The following is a 17,746-nucleotide window of genomic DNA, read 5'->3' as shown; positions in this document are numbered from 1 at the left end:
TTGGCAAATGATCTATTGACAACCTATTAATTTGAAGTAGGATCAGGGAGTACAATATGTGTTCAAGGTTCTTTATGAGGTAATGTATCGCCAGATTGTATTCCAAGTGAAGGTAGGAACATATAGAAGTGACAAAATGTCCAAGACTTTTGAAGTTACCAAAGCCTTCGTTAAGACGAACTGCTGGGAACAATACTTTGTTGAAGATTTAATGGCAGAGGTTCGCATATATACAATCCCTTCGAAAAGGTAATGGGTACACATTTTAAACATTGTCATTTAATGGATGTTGAAAAATTACAGGAAAATCATGTCACACTGGAGAGTTTGTATCATCCGTTCGATTAAAAAAAAACTATTCTTTGCCTATTTGGAGGATCGACAACATGACCATGATAGATGTGTCATCTGGAGCGAAATAGGAGCATGAGGAGACTTTTATGGACGATATCAATTTGTTGATTTCACTGAGATGAGCGCTGCTGACGACATATTTCCAAAAAATATTTAAACTTCCATGTTCATGTAGAGCATTATCTCATTATAAGCAATGAACCTAAATAAAAAAGTGTCTGGAAGTTAAGATTATATTTCTTTCATTTGAGCAAATCTCCGGCGGTAAAATATTAAAGGAAAAAAGCAAGAAAAAAAGAGAGGAAAATCCCAACTATTTTTATGACAAACCCATATTAAATCATAAGGAGTTGATAAGTATTCGGAACACAAATTATACAATATATTAAAAATGAACCAACATCATGGCCTGTGCCGTAACGGCACGGGTTAAGGGCTAGTATCAAATAAAGAACAAACAATTTTCTTAAGAACTTATAAGTTGTGGATTATTTAGCTTTTTTGCACAAGGAAAACTTGTATTCAACTAATTAAGGTTGGTAGGATTATGATGTTGTCAAATGATTTAACAATCTTATCATGTTGTCAAATCTTATGATGCAAAGAACAATGAAAAGTTATTAATTAAATTTGAGTTTCCAATGATTTAACTATTATAAGCTTAGGTTGAAATGTCGTGACCTCTGCTTTTGAAGTTTGAACATAGTGAGCTCAAGAAAAATTAAGAGTGAAATGTCACAGGCTTAATTACATTGATGCTGCATTATTTACGAGCTCAATAAACATGTGATTAGGCGGCAATCAACGTAATGCTAGTTTACTCGAACACCTAATTAGCAGCGTACGAGAAAAATTTGGTAGGCGGAAACTTTGAACATTTGTATTTGGAAAAAAAATAATACTATAATCAAATTTGGTGCATTTTTTGTCAACAACTTTGACCCGTTGGAGGATGAATACTTCAAAATTAACAGAAATTAGAAGTTAGTTTTGGTCCTCATTTTCAGAATAAGGATTCTTTGTGAAGCAAAATATCTTTATTTTTGATTTGTGTCGTAGCACCTTCACAATTCAACCCATGTTACATATACTAAACGGGAACCGTGTCTTGTGGATGAGAAGCTGTGAAAACATATTACGGAGAATGATTCATCGTAGAAGGAATTTTTATGATAAAGGATTTCTCACTATCACAAAAAATAGGTTCAACTCATTATTAATTTTAGATTTTAAATTTATTAAATTAAAATATTTTTTCACCAAAACAGTTTTCGCTTGATCAATCTTCTCACTTCCACTAATTAGTGGCGTGCCAAATGTTCCGGAAGGGTACCAAAATTTATATAAAATAAAGTACTTTTTAATTTATCTTATGCAAATTTAAATATCCTCCATAATATTCTGGTACCCTTGGTAGTAATGTTTCCGTATTTCTCTATGAAGAAGACGTGGTTTTACACTTTCCGTATTTCTACGGAAAAGACATGGTTTTACACTATTCCATCCGCGGAAGGTTCTGCGAAGTATCGCAAGACTTTTGACTATTCCACCCGGGCGAGTGCGTGGAATGCACCTTGTGGGGTCATCGTAATAGACCGAGAAAGAGTACCACAATGACAATTCGGTGGACTTCCAAATCATGGAACCATTTCCAGCCAAAATTATATACGCTAATGGTAATGTCCTCTTTATGACTCGTAAGACTTGGGTGCAAGCAGTAAACATGCAACTTTTCTGAAAACGACGAGCACTACTTCTCAGATTAATTGTCATAACAAATCCAACTACTGCACCTATTCGCATACTTGGAATGACTTTCTAAAATTCAGATGTGGCAGAGAAAAAGTAAAGGTGAGATAAGAGGAAGCTCATACCATAGTTGGCTAGTTTGCTTATTTTTGTAGGCCAAAATTGACTCAGTAAACTTGCATCAGAAGCAAAAGCATAATTGAACTCGAGTTAAATGAATGAATCAAGTGCCAGATGACGAAAACGTTAAGGTAGTGAACAGAACCATTATTTAGAATAGATTGCAAAATGTCAAAAATGTTAACATGATCACCATTACTGTGTATATTTGACCTGACCATATCAGCAGCATACACACGATCTAGTAGCTAGTATCCTCCAGCGACTCCTGTCCTTGTTAGTTATCTCCTGGCATCATTTTTCATTTATCTGTACGAAAATGATTTACTCACGGAAGAATTTGCACCGCAGTCTCACCGTGTGAGAGGATGTGAGAGGATGGGTGCGATCCTCTTCTGCCCCACTCCTATCCCAATGCACCGAACGCTGCCCTGAGTCTGTGTGATCTCCCTCACTGCATTCACGGTTCAAATTCTTCGGCGGGTCTAGCAAATCCGTTATCTGTATATTCTGTACTGTTTCTTGTGATAATTATTTTCTTCCCAGCTTAAAAGAAGACAAAGAATAGAGTACACCATTTAGTAGGTAGTTGTCAAGAAAAGAGAATATATGATTCGCTTAACCCCTTTCGTTTATTTCACGTTTCTTATCGAACTTTACAGGGTAAGCAAAATAGAACATGGTATACGTATTAGATAACATGGTACAGGAATAAAAGACAGCGACAACAACATGGCAAACGTAAAGGATTCACAAGTGACAATGCCACGCACTTTTACGTTTCTCTTTAGGCTCTGAATATGCGTCTAAAACTACTGGTCACTACTACCGCGCATTACTTACATAGAAAAGTTAACATTTTTCTCGCACTTCCATCCCGAGTTTATGAAAAAAACAACCCGATGAACAATTTTCTCACCCAATGATTTTTGGGTTATTTAGACCGGGACATGATAAAACATAATGCAGGTAATCCGTCACAATCAATGTATCGCTTGCGTGCATATACCCTACTACCACAATAAAAAGAATCTACAAAAAAATGCATATACCCTACTGGTATTGAGGTGGTCTCGGATTTTCTGCATCTTGTTACAGGCAGGGACGGACCCAGAAAATATAAATTTTCTTTTAAGGCCCGGCCTGGAAACTTGATCGAGCAAAAATAAAATAAAATAAGGCTTGTGGACTAGCAAGACCACCCGTGTTTTAGCCCCCTATAAAGACATCTACAAAAGATGCATATACCCTACTGGTATTGAGCTGGCTAGTAGTTGGTATTGATGATGCTATAGCTACCCTGTGAAAGTAACATTCAACTAATCAATCAAAATCAAAGGAGGGTTTGTAGTTTTTCTGTCACCCAAAAAAGATGAAAATTGAAAAATTGTTACGTGGAAAGCGACATTTCTGAAAACCAAAATTTTAATAGTTTTATGATCGTTCAGAGAACTTTCTAGGTAAATAAAGTTAGTAAATTCTTGACGCGTAATCTGAGAAATGCATTGGCTTCATTTTTCTTCTGTCGCAAAAGGGTAAAGCTTGATGATTTATGGATTTGTTTTGTCGTGCTTTATTAAAAGTTTGATTTTCTTCTACAAAGTGAGAACCAATATTAACTGAATGTCTCTTCGCGATAGCAACAGATTGTGTTTTCCAAAAGATAAAGGGTATCCGTCCGTGCGCAGCCTACATAACAAGAGAGTCTTATAGAGAGCAGTGGCATTTTTTTCTTAGCCAGTAAAGAAAATCAGTTTGCTAGCTGTTCAACAGGAAAAGAGTAGCATATATATAAGACTTTCTTGAATGCAATCAAGCGTCTAGGTGGTTTAAAATTACGAATCAGCTCATCTGTAAGTCAGTATGCTGTATTTTTATGTTTAGCCTTTGATTCACAACAAGAACGCAAAAGCGAGAGAACTACAAAACTGATTCAGCAGAGGGCTTTAGAAAAAAACAGTATCAACTCTCTCACTCGAGAGTTCTTCTCCGCTGCCTTATTTTACAAGTGCAATAAAAAAACCGGAACTCAAGCTTCTGCTTTGGGCGAGCTATGAGATGCTTATGTGCTTTGTGTGAAGAATTACAATAATTAGCTAGTGTGACCACTGACAATACGCATCATCCGTTAACGCCGTAGCGGTGTAAGGTAATTGATCGGAAACATTTTGATCAATTAGTATCAAGAACAATTAAATAGTAAATAGCTTCCACGCAGGCAATAACAATACTAAACAAGTATATCTTCCTTCTGTTGTTCTTCTCTTTCGACCCACTCTTTGTTACTTTTACTTCTTTCTGCAGGAGTTGGACTATAATGGAAAAATAATCCCCAAGTAGCTGCGTAAGAAAACAGAAACTGCAAGAAAATAAGGTGGCTTTATTAATTTTGAGAGCTGGATATTTTGGATCATGCTCTTTTTTTTCGAATCTCTAAGATGGTACAGTCTTACACCATGTTTGTTTACTACGACTCGTCGTCTGGATCTGAATTATCTGGATCTGAGTGAAATCACCTGACTCATCTGGATCTGAGTCGATATGTTTGTTTTGATTCAGATCTGACTCACCTGACTCGGAAATAAGTGAGTCAGTGGTTTGGTCCCATGAGTCAGGGGTATTTTGTTACCTGACTCAAATGAGTCCGAGTCAGGGGTTATGTCTGAGTCAGAGATCGAGTCAGATCTGACTCAAAATGGAAAACAAACGGTTTGACTGCTGACTCGGTCCGAGTCAGGGATTGACTCAGATTCAGACGACGACTCAGCTGCAACCAAACAAGTTCTTAATGTTAGTCACAAACACAAAAAAATTCAGATAATATTCCCATAATGTAGTATTACACAAGCAACGTGACAAAATCAGGTTAGCATTCAGAATAATAACATGAATCTCGGGGGAAATGAAATTATGGTTTTGTTTAGCGGGTTTTACTTGGTGGCAGACTAAGTTTTGGACTGGCATATAAAAAAATCATCACTGCTATATAAGGGATACCAAACTCCATGGGAGTTGCCAAATCCATACAAAAATAGGCAATCTTCATTGGTACCCTTGTAGCAGCTATGATAATAATGGCGGGCACTACAACCTCGTGATCTAGCATATACACGAGAAACGATACTTACACAATAAAGAGCAAGGCGACCTTCTTTTGCGTTATTTTTTATTTCCGACCCCAATTTCACCTTTAGTGTCCCCTGGTGATCTGAAAGAAGAAATGAACTATCATCTTCCAGACTTTCAGTAACAATCTTGTTAAAGGGGCGGCCTGTTCCATTGGAGGGGCGACAAGGGTGATAGCAATGTCCCTCTTATTGGTTAGGGGATGTCCTATAGGGGGTGTAAATTGACCAGATTACCCTACTCCTATTTTTAACCTAATGGAATCAGAAAAATCAAAATAGTTTTTTTGATTTTTTTTCATCTTCTCTTCTCTTCTCCTCCTCCATTAAAATTGAAATTTTCATCGTCCTCGATTAATCAGCGATTTGAAAAATTGATAATCATTGATTGAAAACTATATTTCCAAAAGACCCAGTTAGAGTTTTGTTTATTGTGTTTGATTTAAGTTAGTTTTGTATCAAAAATTAGGGTTTTGGATCAAAATTGAAATTGAAATTTATGTGTTGCATGTGAGTTACGGTTGGTAATAACTCAAATTGGAACCGTAACTATAGATTTGGTTGATGTTACGGTTCATTTAACTCAAATACCAACCGTAAGTTCTTGATTTTCAGAAAGAATGTTCAGTTACGATTCTTTTTTGCAACCGTAATTGATTTACGGTTGGTCTCGATACTTAAGTTACGAACCGTAATTCTTTCTGGATGTTTCATTTTTTTTTACGGTTTGTATTTGCATCATTGTTATCAACCGTAATTGAGTTACGACTTGTAACTCAAATAACCTTACCAACCGTAGGTTAATTACGGTTGATCTCGATTCATTAGTTACCAACCGTAATTTGTTACGGTTGCTATATGTTGTCATTCTACCAACCGTAACTGGTATTACGATTGGGTTTTCCCCAAATTGAACCAGTTACGGTTGGTATTCGATACTTTTGGAACCGTAACTGAGAGTTACGGTTGGTAACGAGCTAAATTACAACCGTAAGTTCTTCTGAAATTTTAAAAGTTTCGATTTTTTTATGTACTTTAGATAATTTTGAGCGACAAAAAGCTAATGAGAACTAATTTAGAGATTCACCCATCTCAAATTTGTCACTGGAATCACTCATTTTGGTTGAGTGAATCAAAATCTAGGGTTTCACAAAAATGTCTTTTTTCTTCTCCTCACAACTTTTTTTTTTCAACTTTAAAAATCTGATTTTAGAGTTATTATAAGTGAAAATTAATTATCAACACTAATCTTGATTGTCAACACTAATTTTGATAATCATCACTAATCTTGATTATTAATAATAAGGATTAATTGGTCATTTCTATATTTTTTTTGATAAGGGGTGACATGAATTACCATGTAATGATACTTTTTGTCTTATTAGGTTGCCGCCCCTCTAATGGATCATGTCGCCCCTTCAACAGGATTGTTCAGTAAATATGCATCTATCCATTGGAAATTCGTAGTTTTCTTACTAGCTAGCTAGCAGCACTTTAAGAGATTACCAAATCAACCATAGCTACAAAGTGTGGAAGAAACAAGAATGGTAATAGTATTTGGATGAAGGATTTTCATGTTTAATCGGATGTGGATAAATAAACTGAAGGTTTTTATATCACCAAGTCCTACTTGTGATCGATATTCTGGAGATCCAAATCCCAAAGTGTTTTGTTTCTAAAGTTGTCGTAGCTCATCTGAAACTACACTACTGTGTAAGTATAAAAGAACGTGATCTCGTTAAAGATCGAACTATTGTTTCCTTTGGCGAAATCTAAAATCACTATGAGATTGCCAAGGCAAAACAGAATATGATAATTCAACTTGATTTGTATTATTAACCTTCACCACTAGCCAGACCACGTCGTTGGATTAGCTTTGAAGCTTGACTTGCCGATGATACTGTTGTTTGAGATGATATTCCCCTTCTTGTTACAAAAGCTGCCTGACGAGCAACAGCCAGCCAAGCAGCCATTTGCACTGATTTCTAGAGAAAGAGGATCCGAAAAGAAATGAACTATTCTAAATCTGTGGTTGACTTGATCGATGTTTCGATGACTGTACCGTGTGCTAGAACATTCGAACATGCGTGCACATGGCCATTCATACGACGTTATGAACAATTGATTGATATTGGTGCCTTTAAGAAATAAACAACCAATTGAGATTGCTTCAGTGAGATGAGTAATAACTAAAGAACCCCTTCAGGCATGAAACTTCAATTCAAATCTCATTCACATCATTCAAGTATTGATAGATCAGCCGCGTTTGTGGATAGATTATAGTATGCGGAGTCTGTAAAACCAATAGCATCAGATGTCACCCCTATGCCTGGATTTGGATTTAATCGTATTCACCCAAAATGATCCAAGTCTGATTACAATTCAGAGAAGTATTCAGTGCATTCTGTCGTGTAGTGAAAAAGAGAAGGCACTTCTGAGTGCAACTGGAGACCTTATTAAAGGTCTTGGTTTTTTATGTGCCAAATATAATATGAACGCCGGAAAATAGAGAAATCACAAGTCAGGCAACTCAGGCTCCATTGCAGAGAGGAGTTAAGTTCTGCCAGTTTCTATTATTAAAGCTTGTTGTGAGCGAATAAGAAGAAGATTTTGACCGTTATTAGCAGAGGACAAAGAAATACAACGAAAAACAACAACAAATTCGAAGGAGAGCAAGCCCTTTTGTTTTGGTTTTGTTCTGTATTGTTAAAGTCACTCCTCTATTCCTATAAGCTCATACACAAAGCACGCACATATCAATAATCAAGAAGAGTACAAACAAATTATTTTTCCTCAGCAGGTGGAGGACCCTTCCACTTGAAGTTGTCTGCATAAGCCTTAACCTGCAACGAGAACCCGCGTCAAAAACAACTTATAGACACAGGAGGAAGGAAAATTTACAGTTGCCAAGCTTCTAAAGAAACATGCTACATTTGAACAACGGAATAAGCTAAGGATTGTCGTAAACCTAACGAAATTCAAACTTAAATAAAGGACACCGTGAATCCTATATGTTTTTATTGTTCTCCAACGTAAAAGATTTTCTAGTTTACTTTTTTGTTTTGTTTGTTTCCAACTCTTGCAACTAAGCATTTTTTTTTCTGAGGGGGTACAACCTTGGACCTCTCCAGTTGAAGATAGATATTACTGCAAGTGAAGAAGTTCAAGAACATACGACTTGAGAGTTGTGTTTTAGGTACACAATATTGCAAAAGGGCTGAGATGCACATTGAACATGTCCTTATAAGGATATAGGCTTTGAGGACTTTTTCTCTCATAATGCTTCCCCATTAGGAAACAGCACATTGACTGATTCTATGGCATCACAAGGAGTAAGGAAAAATCAGACTAATCACATAACATACATAGATAACCTGTGTATTATAAGTGTATAATTCTGTTTATGAAGTTAATGAGAGAAGAAAACAAACCTTCAAAAGTGGTGTATGGTGCTTCTTAACCTGCACCAAAAACCAAAAAAAAAGAAGATTATGTAAAAATGTCTTGGTTTACCATATCACACAAAGAAGCTGACAATGAAATTTGCATGAAAATAACTAAGATACCATCTTCATATTACAATCATATGTACTATCCCTAATAATCATGTGCATGATTGACAAAGCGAAAAAAAAGAAAAGTACATGGTCGTAAGTTGTGAGATAAATTAATAGAAGACAAAAGATATCCAAGCATCCAATGTCTATGGCTTATGAGAAATAGCATGAGAAGGTGATGAAATCAAGATAACGTATCTCATTCTTTCCTGATTTCCTCATCAACATTGTCAACAATATATTACATTTGCAAACAAAACAAGAGTGTGTGACACTTCAGCTATCAGAGTTCACTGAGTAGATGTCTGTTTGATCAAATGCCCTGAATTGGTAGAGGTGAAAGGATTGTGGATTTAAAAATCAAAACAGCATGGCTTTTGTACAGTGAAGTTGCACGAAATTGGAATTTCAAATGATATAACTCAGTATTAACAGCTTTGGCGAATGAAAATCAAATGGATGCCAGCGTATCAGAAGTGAGTGAAGCTAAATTGGCAGATATATCAACTATCGAATTGGGTCTATATTTGAGAACAGGGACATTCAGTCTCACTGGTGCAAAAGACAAGATCAATGGTGCAGATATGGAAGATATGAAATTACCTTTTCAGGTGCATAGATGAATATGACAAAATGGAAAAATGACTACACATTTTTGTACACTGACAATACATACAAACTACAATAAGATACCATAACAGTTCAAAGTTCTAAAACTTCTATCTACTGTCGAAACTTTAATCTTGACACACGGACAATCTTTAGGTCTTATTTTACGTTTTGCACCATACAAACAATGGAATCTACTACCTAAATGGAGAAGTCTTATGAATTTGCAAACATGTACTCAAATAACGAAGTGCAGAGCAAAACAAAGGTAGTCATTTCCCTCTAATCATAAAAGAAAATCTCTTCTACTAGAGAAGAAACATATAGTAGATTATTCTGGGAGTTAAGAACCTCCATGACTTCACTAGTTTCCAGAAAACAAGTAGTAACAAGACATACCACGTACTCCCATCCATGTTTCTCCGCAAAGAATTTTGCAGCTTCTTCACTGTCGAAGCTAAGTGCAGCATCGCCGACATTGGCATATGGGTCCCCAGTTGATGTCCAGCCCATCAAAGGATTTTCCCACCTGCAAACGTGAAACTAAACTATCAACAATCTCAGCGTACATATTTAATGAAAAAGTAGCTAAAAAACATCCCTAGCTATTGCCGGTTATAGGTTCCAATATTAGGAACTAAACTTGGTACTTGGTTGATGCCCTGCACCGGATAAACCCTCTTAACAACTCTAGCTTTAGTCCCTGACACCTCAAATATCTCTTGTATTCCGTGAATACGACCCTGTATTACCTCTGTGTTCTAGGCTTTGTTGATTTGACAAATATTTAGACTTAAGATTAAGGTTTAGATAGATATGGGGCTATTACATTAGCTCAATAATGACTACGATTAGTATCAACCTAACTGAGAAGGATCTCGTCAAGTTATCCTACACTCAAACAATGAGACCATCTTTAAACTGATTGCTCTTTTGTTGCTGCAAGTGCATCATTACAAGTTCTCTTCAGTGTTGAAATAGAACCATTTTTTTCGACCTACATATACTGCCTACAAAAGGTATTAAAGAGAAAAACAAATTGCAAATCAGAAAACATACTTCTGGTTTGACATGAAATTGATCTTCCATTTCCCAACTTTCCCAGAACCTTGTTGGGTCGCACTCCTAGCAGGTGAGTAGATTACAACCTGCAAATAACATAAAATGATTTGTAAAGATAATGAACTTCACAGGAAGAAAATACAAGTGAATGTAAATTAGATAATGGCTTAATAAGACCAAAATTAAATGGTCTAACGAAACCCTCGTAGCTAAAAGTCCAGATTAACATAATTGTAAGAAATTGAATCCCGTGTATAACAGTATAGATTCGCCCTAATTCAGCATCAAAGCGATTAACCATATCTCTAATTCAAAAATTTGTTCTTAGTATTTCGAAATAAGAACAAAAACCCTAAAAATGAGAAATGAGAAATGTAAGAAAAAAGTACCCTTCTATGGAGATGTTCTTGAGGGATACCGGAAACCATCCCGATCTCACCAGCCTTAATCTCTACCAATGCATCTGATGAGAAAGATCTTGAAGACGAAGCAGAGAATAGAGCTGATCGGACATTATGGAACGCAACCCTAGAGCTTCGTTGAAGAGTGTTGGCCATCTTTGAGACCTGGTTTTTCTTCAATCCAATTTATTTCTCGTGTTTCTTTCATTTTTGTTCTTTTCTCGTATAGGAATAAGACTCACTGCTTCGAGATACGCATCAGTAGGTTATACACATCTCAAGAAACGCCATCTCCTCTCACGCGCCCAAATGCACAGTATAGGTCTGGACTCCTGGTCCAAGTCGAGACTCGGTTGGGGCAATTCCAACTTATACGCCCTCCGAATCCGAAAAAGAATTACTATAAGTTTTTCAATTTAGCTTATTTTCAGGCGGTCCGCGAGTTATAACTCCAAAGGTGTCACTATCCATCCACAAAAAACCCGCCAAAATAAAAGTAACACAAAAACCCCAAAAACAAAATTTTGATGAAACCTCATAGAATTTGACGAAATCAATTTTTGGTTTCATCATAAAATTTGATGAAACCAATTTTGAAATTTGGGGTTTTTGTATCAATTTTTTAAAATTTGGGATTTTTATATCAATTTAGTTTAAGATGGAGTTTTAATGAATCCCAACATTTGAGTGAGGTTTTTGTACCACAAGTTTGGTCACCTTGGGTTTTTATGACTAGTTTTGCATTTTCAGGTGAAAATAGGAAAATAAAATAGTATCTTTTTTCTAGAAATGGAGGTAGTATATTTGGTCAGCCATCTGGATGGACAAAGTGGATTTTACGTTATGATAAAATGTGATTAGAGGCAAAAAAAAAATGCGAGAAGTATTGTGTAGGATTAACTGAGATGCTGGCGGATGAAGCTTAGCGGACAACGACTAGTTTTCGGCTATATTTTTTACTATTAAAATAATATTTCACTTTCAAACACTTAGCTCATACCAAAATTCTTTTTTTTTTTTTTTGAATTTTCTAGATTAAATATTTTCTAATTTTTATTCTAGTATTTTAAATTCCTCAATTGAAATGTCAAAAAGCGATTATACTTTTTGTGAGGCCATACTTGAAGTTGTTGTTGATAAGATATGTGCTAATTAAGAAAAAATTGAAAATACTAAAAAGGGAAGAAAAATGCAAATTTTAGAAGTTAATTCAGGAAAATGTGTTCTGCTAAAAGGCGAAGAAGGGCTCAGGTTTTATAAAAGTTAACGACCGAAGTTGCAAAAACCAAGGAAAAGCCGTTCAAGAGAGCGTTGAATAGAAGATATGTCGAATGAAGATAACCAGAAGACCAAAGATTGCCCGAGATTTTTCTTGAAGTCTTTATTTAAGATGTTATTGTCTAAAATCTTGTACACATGAGGCAGTAATGTTAATTAATTAATTAGAAAATTGTAGAACTTAGAAATTTATCTTTCATCTTTAATTGGTCGGTACATTTTATATTAAAACTTCAATCAACTTGGCTACATTTATTAACGACAAAAATAACACCAAACTAAATTGGATTAAATTCTTTTTTTTTTTTGGTACGCTAGATGCAGCTAGCAAAACTAAGGCACCATGTTCCTGACTAAACGTGGTATCGCTCTACCAGAGATAACCTCATTAAGAACTCTACTTATTACTTCTGGTGCAATCTGTAGCCATTTTCCTTCAAGAACTTTTTTACTTGCCAGTTTTGCAAGACAGTCCGCAGCTCCATTTGCTTCTTTGTATTCATGATTAAACACAATTCTTGTAAACTTGGTCTTCAACATCTTTATATCTTCAATGAGTCTTTGCATTCTCCACGACGGATTGATCTTTGCTTCACAGAGTTGTATGGTGTAGGTGGAAATCGCTTTCAACCTCCAACTTTTGGATGCCCAGATCAACAGCAATTTTCAGACCATCACGAACAACCCACACCTCAGAATCATTACTTCCATTAAAGTATATGTGTTTGCAGTAACATGCAAAAAACTTCCCATCATCATCTCTAATAACTCCAGCAGTCCCTGCAATTACACCATCAACAGAAGCACCGTCAGTATTGAGCTTATGGAAGCCATTATTAGGGAACCTCCAAGGTACTTGAATCTCGTGGTAGCTGGCATTGACTCCTTCCCTGTCATTCAAGGACAAAAAATACTCTCTGGTATTTCTTAATGCTTTCGCAAGAGTCTTCTTAGCATCAAACATTCTTTTGTCAAACACAAATTTATTTCTCCCTATCCATATATTCCATAATAAGAAAGGGAAAATGAAGCACCAATCAATTCCTCCTATACTACCTTTAAACGAACACATAGATTTAAAAGATGAATGAGAAATAACATCATGCATGGGCCTAAAACAACTCCTCTCAAAATATTTACTCCGCAGAGGATTAAATTCATGCACATGGATTGTATAGAGTATTCAAAGAGACCTGTTGGATAACGACAATATTTATAACGGTTATGTTTGAGAATTACCTACGGTTCTATTTTTTCTTATAAAATACTACACTACTATCAAAAAAATTCTAAACAAAACCTACCAAAATCATTCTCAACCAACACCATCACCATGTTTTCTAAAAGCAAAGAAAAACAAATATTATGTGTGAAAGCAAAAGAGGTTTGTCCATTCTGTTTCATGGATGACCATAGTCTGATGCAACTCCCCTGAATGTATTTTAAGTATCCACAAATAGGTTATTCAAGCATCAAAATGACAAATGAATCACAACCGGAAAAGCTCACGTATTTGCTATGTCAAAATCCTAATTGTCCTGAAGAACCAAAAACGCTAGATGATATTGTGAAGATTTAAGAAGATGAAAAAAAGGTAGCAGCATTATGCAAAAACTTGAAACTCACAACCAAATTGAAGAAGTTATATTACGACCACTGTAAAGAAGGAGATCAACAAAACAAACATTTTCCACATAGAGTTATTGGATGCTTAAAGCCTGGTTGCATGCCTTTTATGCATTTCTACACTTTTACAAAAGAAGACATTTATGAAACTGAAAATGTCCTAAGTATTTTTTAGTGGAGTAGACTGATTAATTGTAGGAACTGATTCACTGTCGTTTAATATTTTAGTTTGGTGTTATGTTGTGTTACGTTTATTCAATCAATGAAAATGTCATTGTATTTGCACCAAAAATGTACTATCATAACTAATTTAAACCTTTTTATTTTAAAGCAAACTACATTAGATTAAAGCAACCACATTGAATTAAAGCATACCACATAACCCTTAAATTATAAAACTCGTTAATTGACGTCCTCATTCAATGGAAGGGTGGTGGAGCATCTACGAAGCCGAAGGGTTTGAATATGTGGAGCTCTCTAATAATGTTGAAATAAGCTTCGTAAGAGAAAGGTTTGCGGTTAGATACTTGCCATATTGCTAATGTTCTTTGGATGTATCATTTCATCAGCATCTTTACCATTCAAATTGTTGTTATTTTTCATTACTAAACCTACGAATTGCGTGACTTGATGATTAATTGTTTGAAAACGATGGAGAATCCTTGAGACTCATACATATATATGTTTCATGTTGCTTTTGAAAATAGTACTACAAAAATGTCCTCCCCAAAACCCAAAATCAACATGTCTCAACCAATATTGATGTTTTGTATTGTACGAAAAGCATAAGCTCTACAAACGTCTAAATCCTCTTCTAGAGTAAACTTAACACCACGAACTCGGGGATACTTTTTTAGATGATTTTTGAGTGAGATTAGAGGTGTAGAAGGTGTGAATTTTTAGTTGGGAAGAGTTGAATTTATAGGGGGAAATTAGAGCCGTTAGATGACTAAAGATTTAGCAGTTCATATGTATCCGTTGGGAGGCTCATCTAGCGTCCCATGGTTGGCGTTGAAACACCAGTGATTGAACTTAGACCACACAACCCAAGTTTAACTCTTGGAAGTTCAATTTCAGTCGCGTGGCGCAAGATAAAGCGCGCAACTCTTCTTCGTTCGCAATGGAAAAACCCACAAATTTGTTGGTTTAGCTGTCCGTTTTTTCATGTTTGCCCATTCCTTAGTGGGAGCAAAATTGAAAAATATTATATTTGCCAATCCCATAGAAATTTTCCAACATTTGATGGCTGCTTATCAGGGGCCACAAAAATTAAATCCAACAAGCCATGTGGATTCACAAATGAGCTTCTGGTAAAATGCATCGGGTGGTAGAGGGCTAGCGGCACAGTTTCTGTCACCAACGACTAAATTCGATTATTTACTATATAGACTTCTTCATTCAATCTATTCACCTCACATTTTCTATACTCTTCACTTTTCATATTTTATACATATTCTTATAGTTCACTATGCTCGAAGGAAAATAAGGAATCAAGATGTGCAGCCAACATGTGACCCTCCACCCAGAGCATATTGAAGTGACAATCGATCAGTTAAGTTCAATCAGCCCAGAGTTGTATCTAGCCCATTGAAACTTTAGTCATATATCTGAGAATAAATAAGAGACATTATTGCAAATTGAGGGGTAGGTGGTAAGAAATCATTGAAGTATATGGGTGGCTATCTAAAACTGTCAAATAAAAAACTGATGAAGGTATTTCTGATCCCGTTTCCAATATATATTACCTAAAAACCATATAACTCAACGTGTAGTAAATGAGCGTTTGGTGGATTATACCTTATATTTCAAGAATTTTGAAATCAGTAAGTTCGTTTGTTTTTCGGATTTTATTTTTCACATGCGTTTAAGAATATGCAAAATTTAAATTGTCACACCTTTAGATTTGTATTTTATACTGGAATACAATTTAAGGGAAATATAGTTCCATCCGACCAAGCAAAGTGGACGTCAGGAAACAAATAAACCAAGAATGCTCAATTGTATAAGAATGTTATATAAGTGCTCCAAATTCATATAGAATTGAAAAGTTGTGGAATCCTTAACGCGAGGTTTGAGAATTTTTTTTACAACGGAATCAATGATGCACGGACCAAGATATTTTGAAGAGATTGAAGTAGATTTTATGTTATGGGTACTCGGCTAGTGTTTTTTTTTCCTAATGCTAGCAGTTGTATTAAAGTTGGTTGGATCAAAGCGTTTGGAATTTTTTTGGTGTGGCACTAAACCATGGCTAGGGATCTGCAATTTTTTAGCAGAATTATACACAACCCTCGATATATGTACTACTAACGGAAAATGCTTTTAATGGTTTTGGGGCATTATTAATATACATACCACAATTCATTTGCATTGTTGATTTTTTATTTTTTGAAAAGGGTAATATACGTAATAAATGAATTTACTTTCAGTATTGGTGGTATAACTATTTCCATAATGGCGTACCTGATGGTTGTCATAAGTGCAATCAAATTAATAATCTTATTTTCACACAATAAACTGGTAATATAATGGAAGTAAGGATTCTTCCCCCGAAGAGCAGTGAGTTTTAGTTGTCAAAGTGTCACAAAGGGGGATTTTGTTTTAAATTTGAATAAAGTAAATAAAAACAATTGAAAGTATTAAATTGTAAGCAATAGGGAGAGAGATGATCGAGGAATTCTTCTTCGTTAATAAACTATCAATGAGTTAATATATTCATTTATTCGTCATTACTCATAGATTATCACCAACCGTAAAAAAAACAGGTACGCTTAGTTATTCTCAAAATTCCTTATATCACTGGATAACAGGTAAACTTGGTTACCATATTTTATTCGTCTGAACCACCTTGAGTTATGCTTACAAGATGTAATTCAATCGAATGCTTTAGGTGAATTTATGTTTGATCCTAGTAGTTAGACTCAGTACTATCGGTCTACTTGTTAGGGTTGTGTTCACACGCGATTGCATTTCAAAATCCCACTATAAGGTTTCACGTTCTCTACTTGTGTAAGAAACTATCCAACAATTACGGATATCCTAACCCTTACTAGCAATAGATTAAATCAATAAATATATTCAGTTGGCCACCTAAATAATCTGTCAATCAATCATAAGTATTTTTTTAATAGTAAACACAAACGATAATCATATGAAGAAATCAAAATAGATTTATATATTAAATCAAATCAAGTTTACAACTTAGAATTCATCCTCAATCAATAGGTGTTTAGCTACTCATGAATGTAGAAACGTCCATGATATACATATAAGAAAAGTTAGAGATATCGTTACGATTGATGAAGCGCTCTGAAACCCTAGATTTCGCTCCGTGTGTAATTTCTCCATACCAAGACTTACAATTTCGTGACCTCTTGATGATGTCATGAACTAATACATCTTTATATAGGTTTACATTGCTTGGCCTTCAAGTATATAGTTCGGTTCAAGAACCCCACCCGAAAATATGAAATAAAGATCCTAACCGTGATTTTTGGCCTTCACCAGTATGCATACTGACGTTGTTTTAAAGTGGTAAATAAGATTCGTTTTTCGGGCTTGTTGAGATTCGATTTCAGATTTAATAAAAGAAAACACTAAAAAGAAAATATATACAAAGAATTGCACAATATCGAGAGGTACTGGGACTTAGGATTCCACCAATTTTCATATTCATGTGGTTCAAATATTAACTCTAAACAATTATAGCTCAAGTTATATTGACTCTAATTCTTTGCCAATGTAGATTTCTAAAACATTAGATGTAAATTATAAGTATGGCACATCAAAAATACCTAAGACTAAGCATGTGACATCAGACAAAATCACAGCTAATTAAGAAAAATCATAATTCAAATTAAATTAA

At 35.2% G+C, this 17,746-nt stretch overlaps 1 protein-coding gene across 1 annotated transcript; it reads right to left on the bottom strand.

The window, feature by feature from the left end:
* Positions 1–7,854: 7,854 nt before the first annotated feature.
* Positions 7,855–11,167, bottom strand: LOC113356694 (NADH dehydrogenase [ubiquinone] iron-sulfur protein 4, mitochondrial-like). The gene is made up of 5 exons (XM_026599905.1): positions 10,966–11,167; positions 10,574–10,662; positions 9,914–10,043; positions 8,780–8,809; positions 7,855–8,191 (listed from the first exon to the last, which is right to left on the bottom strand). Exons 1-5 carry the CDS (start codon positions 11,131–11,133, stop codon positions 8,132–8,134), a joined length of 477 nt encoding a protein of 158 aa, XP_026455690.1. The 5' UTR covers positions 11,134–11,167; the 3' UTR covers positions 7,855–8,131.
* Positions 11,168–17,746: the final 6,579 nt, after the last annotated feature.

Source organism: Papaver somniferum, chromosome 3, assembly GCF_003573695.1.
Source record: "Papaver somniferum cultivar HN1 chromosome 3, ASM357369v1, whole genome shotgun sequence".
NCBI classification, from domain to species: domain Eukaryota; kingdom Viridiplantae; phylum Streptophyta; class Magnoliopsida; order Ranunculales; family Papaveraceae; genus Papaver; species Papaver somniferum.
This window is presented reverse-complemented; position numbering and strand designations above follow the sequence as displayed.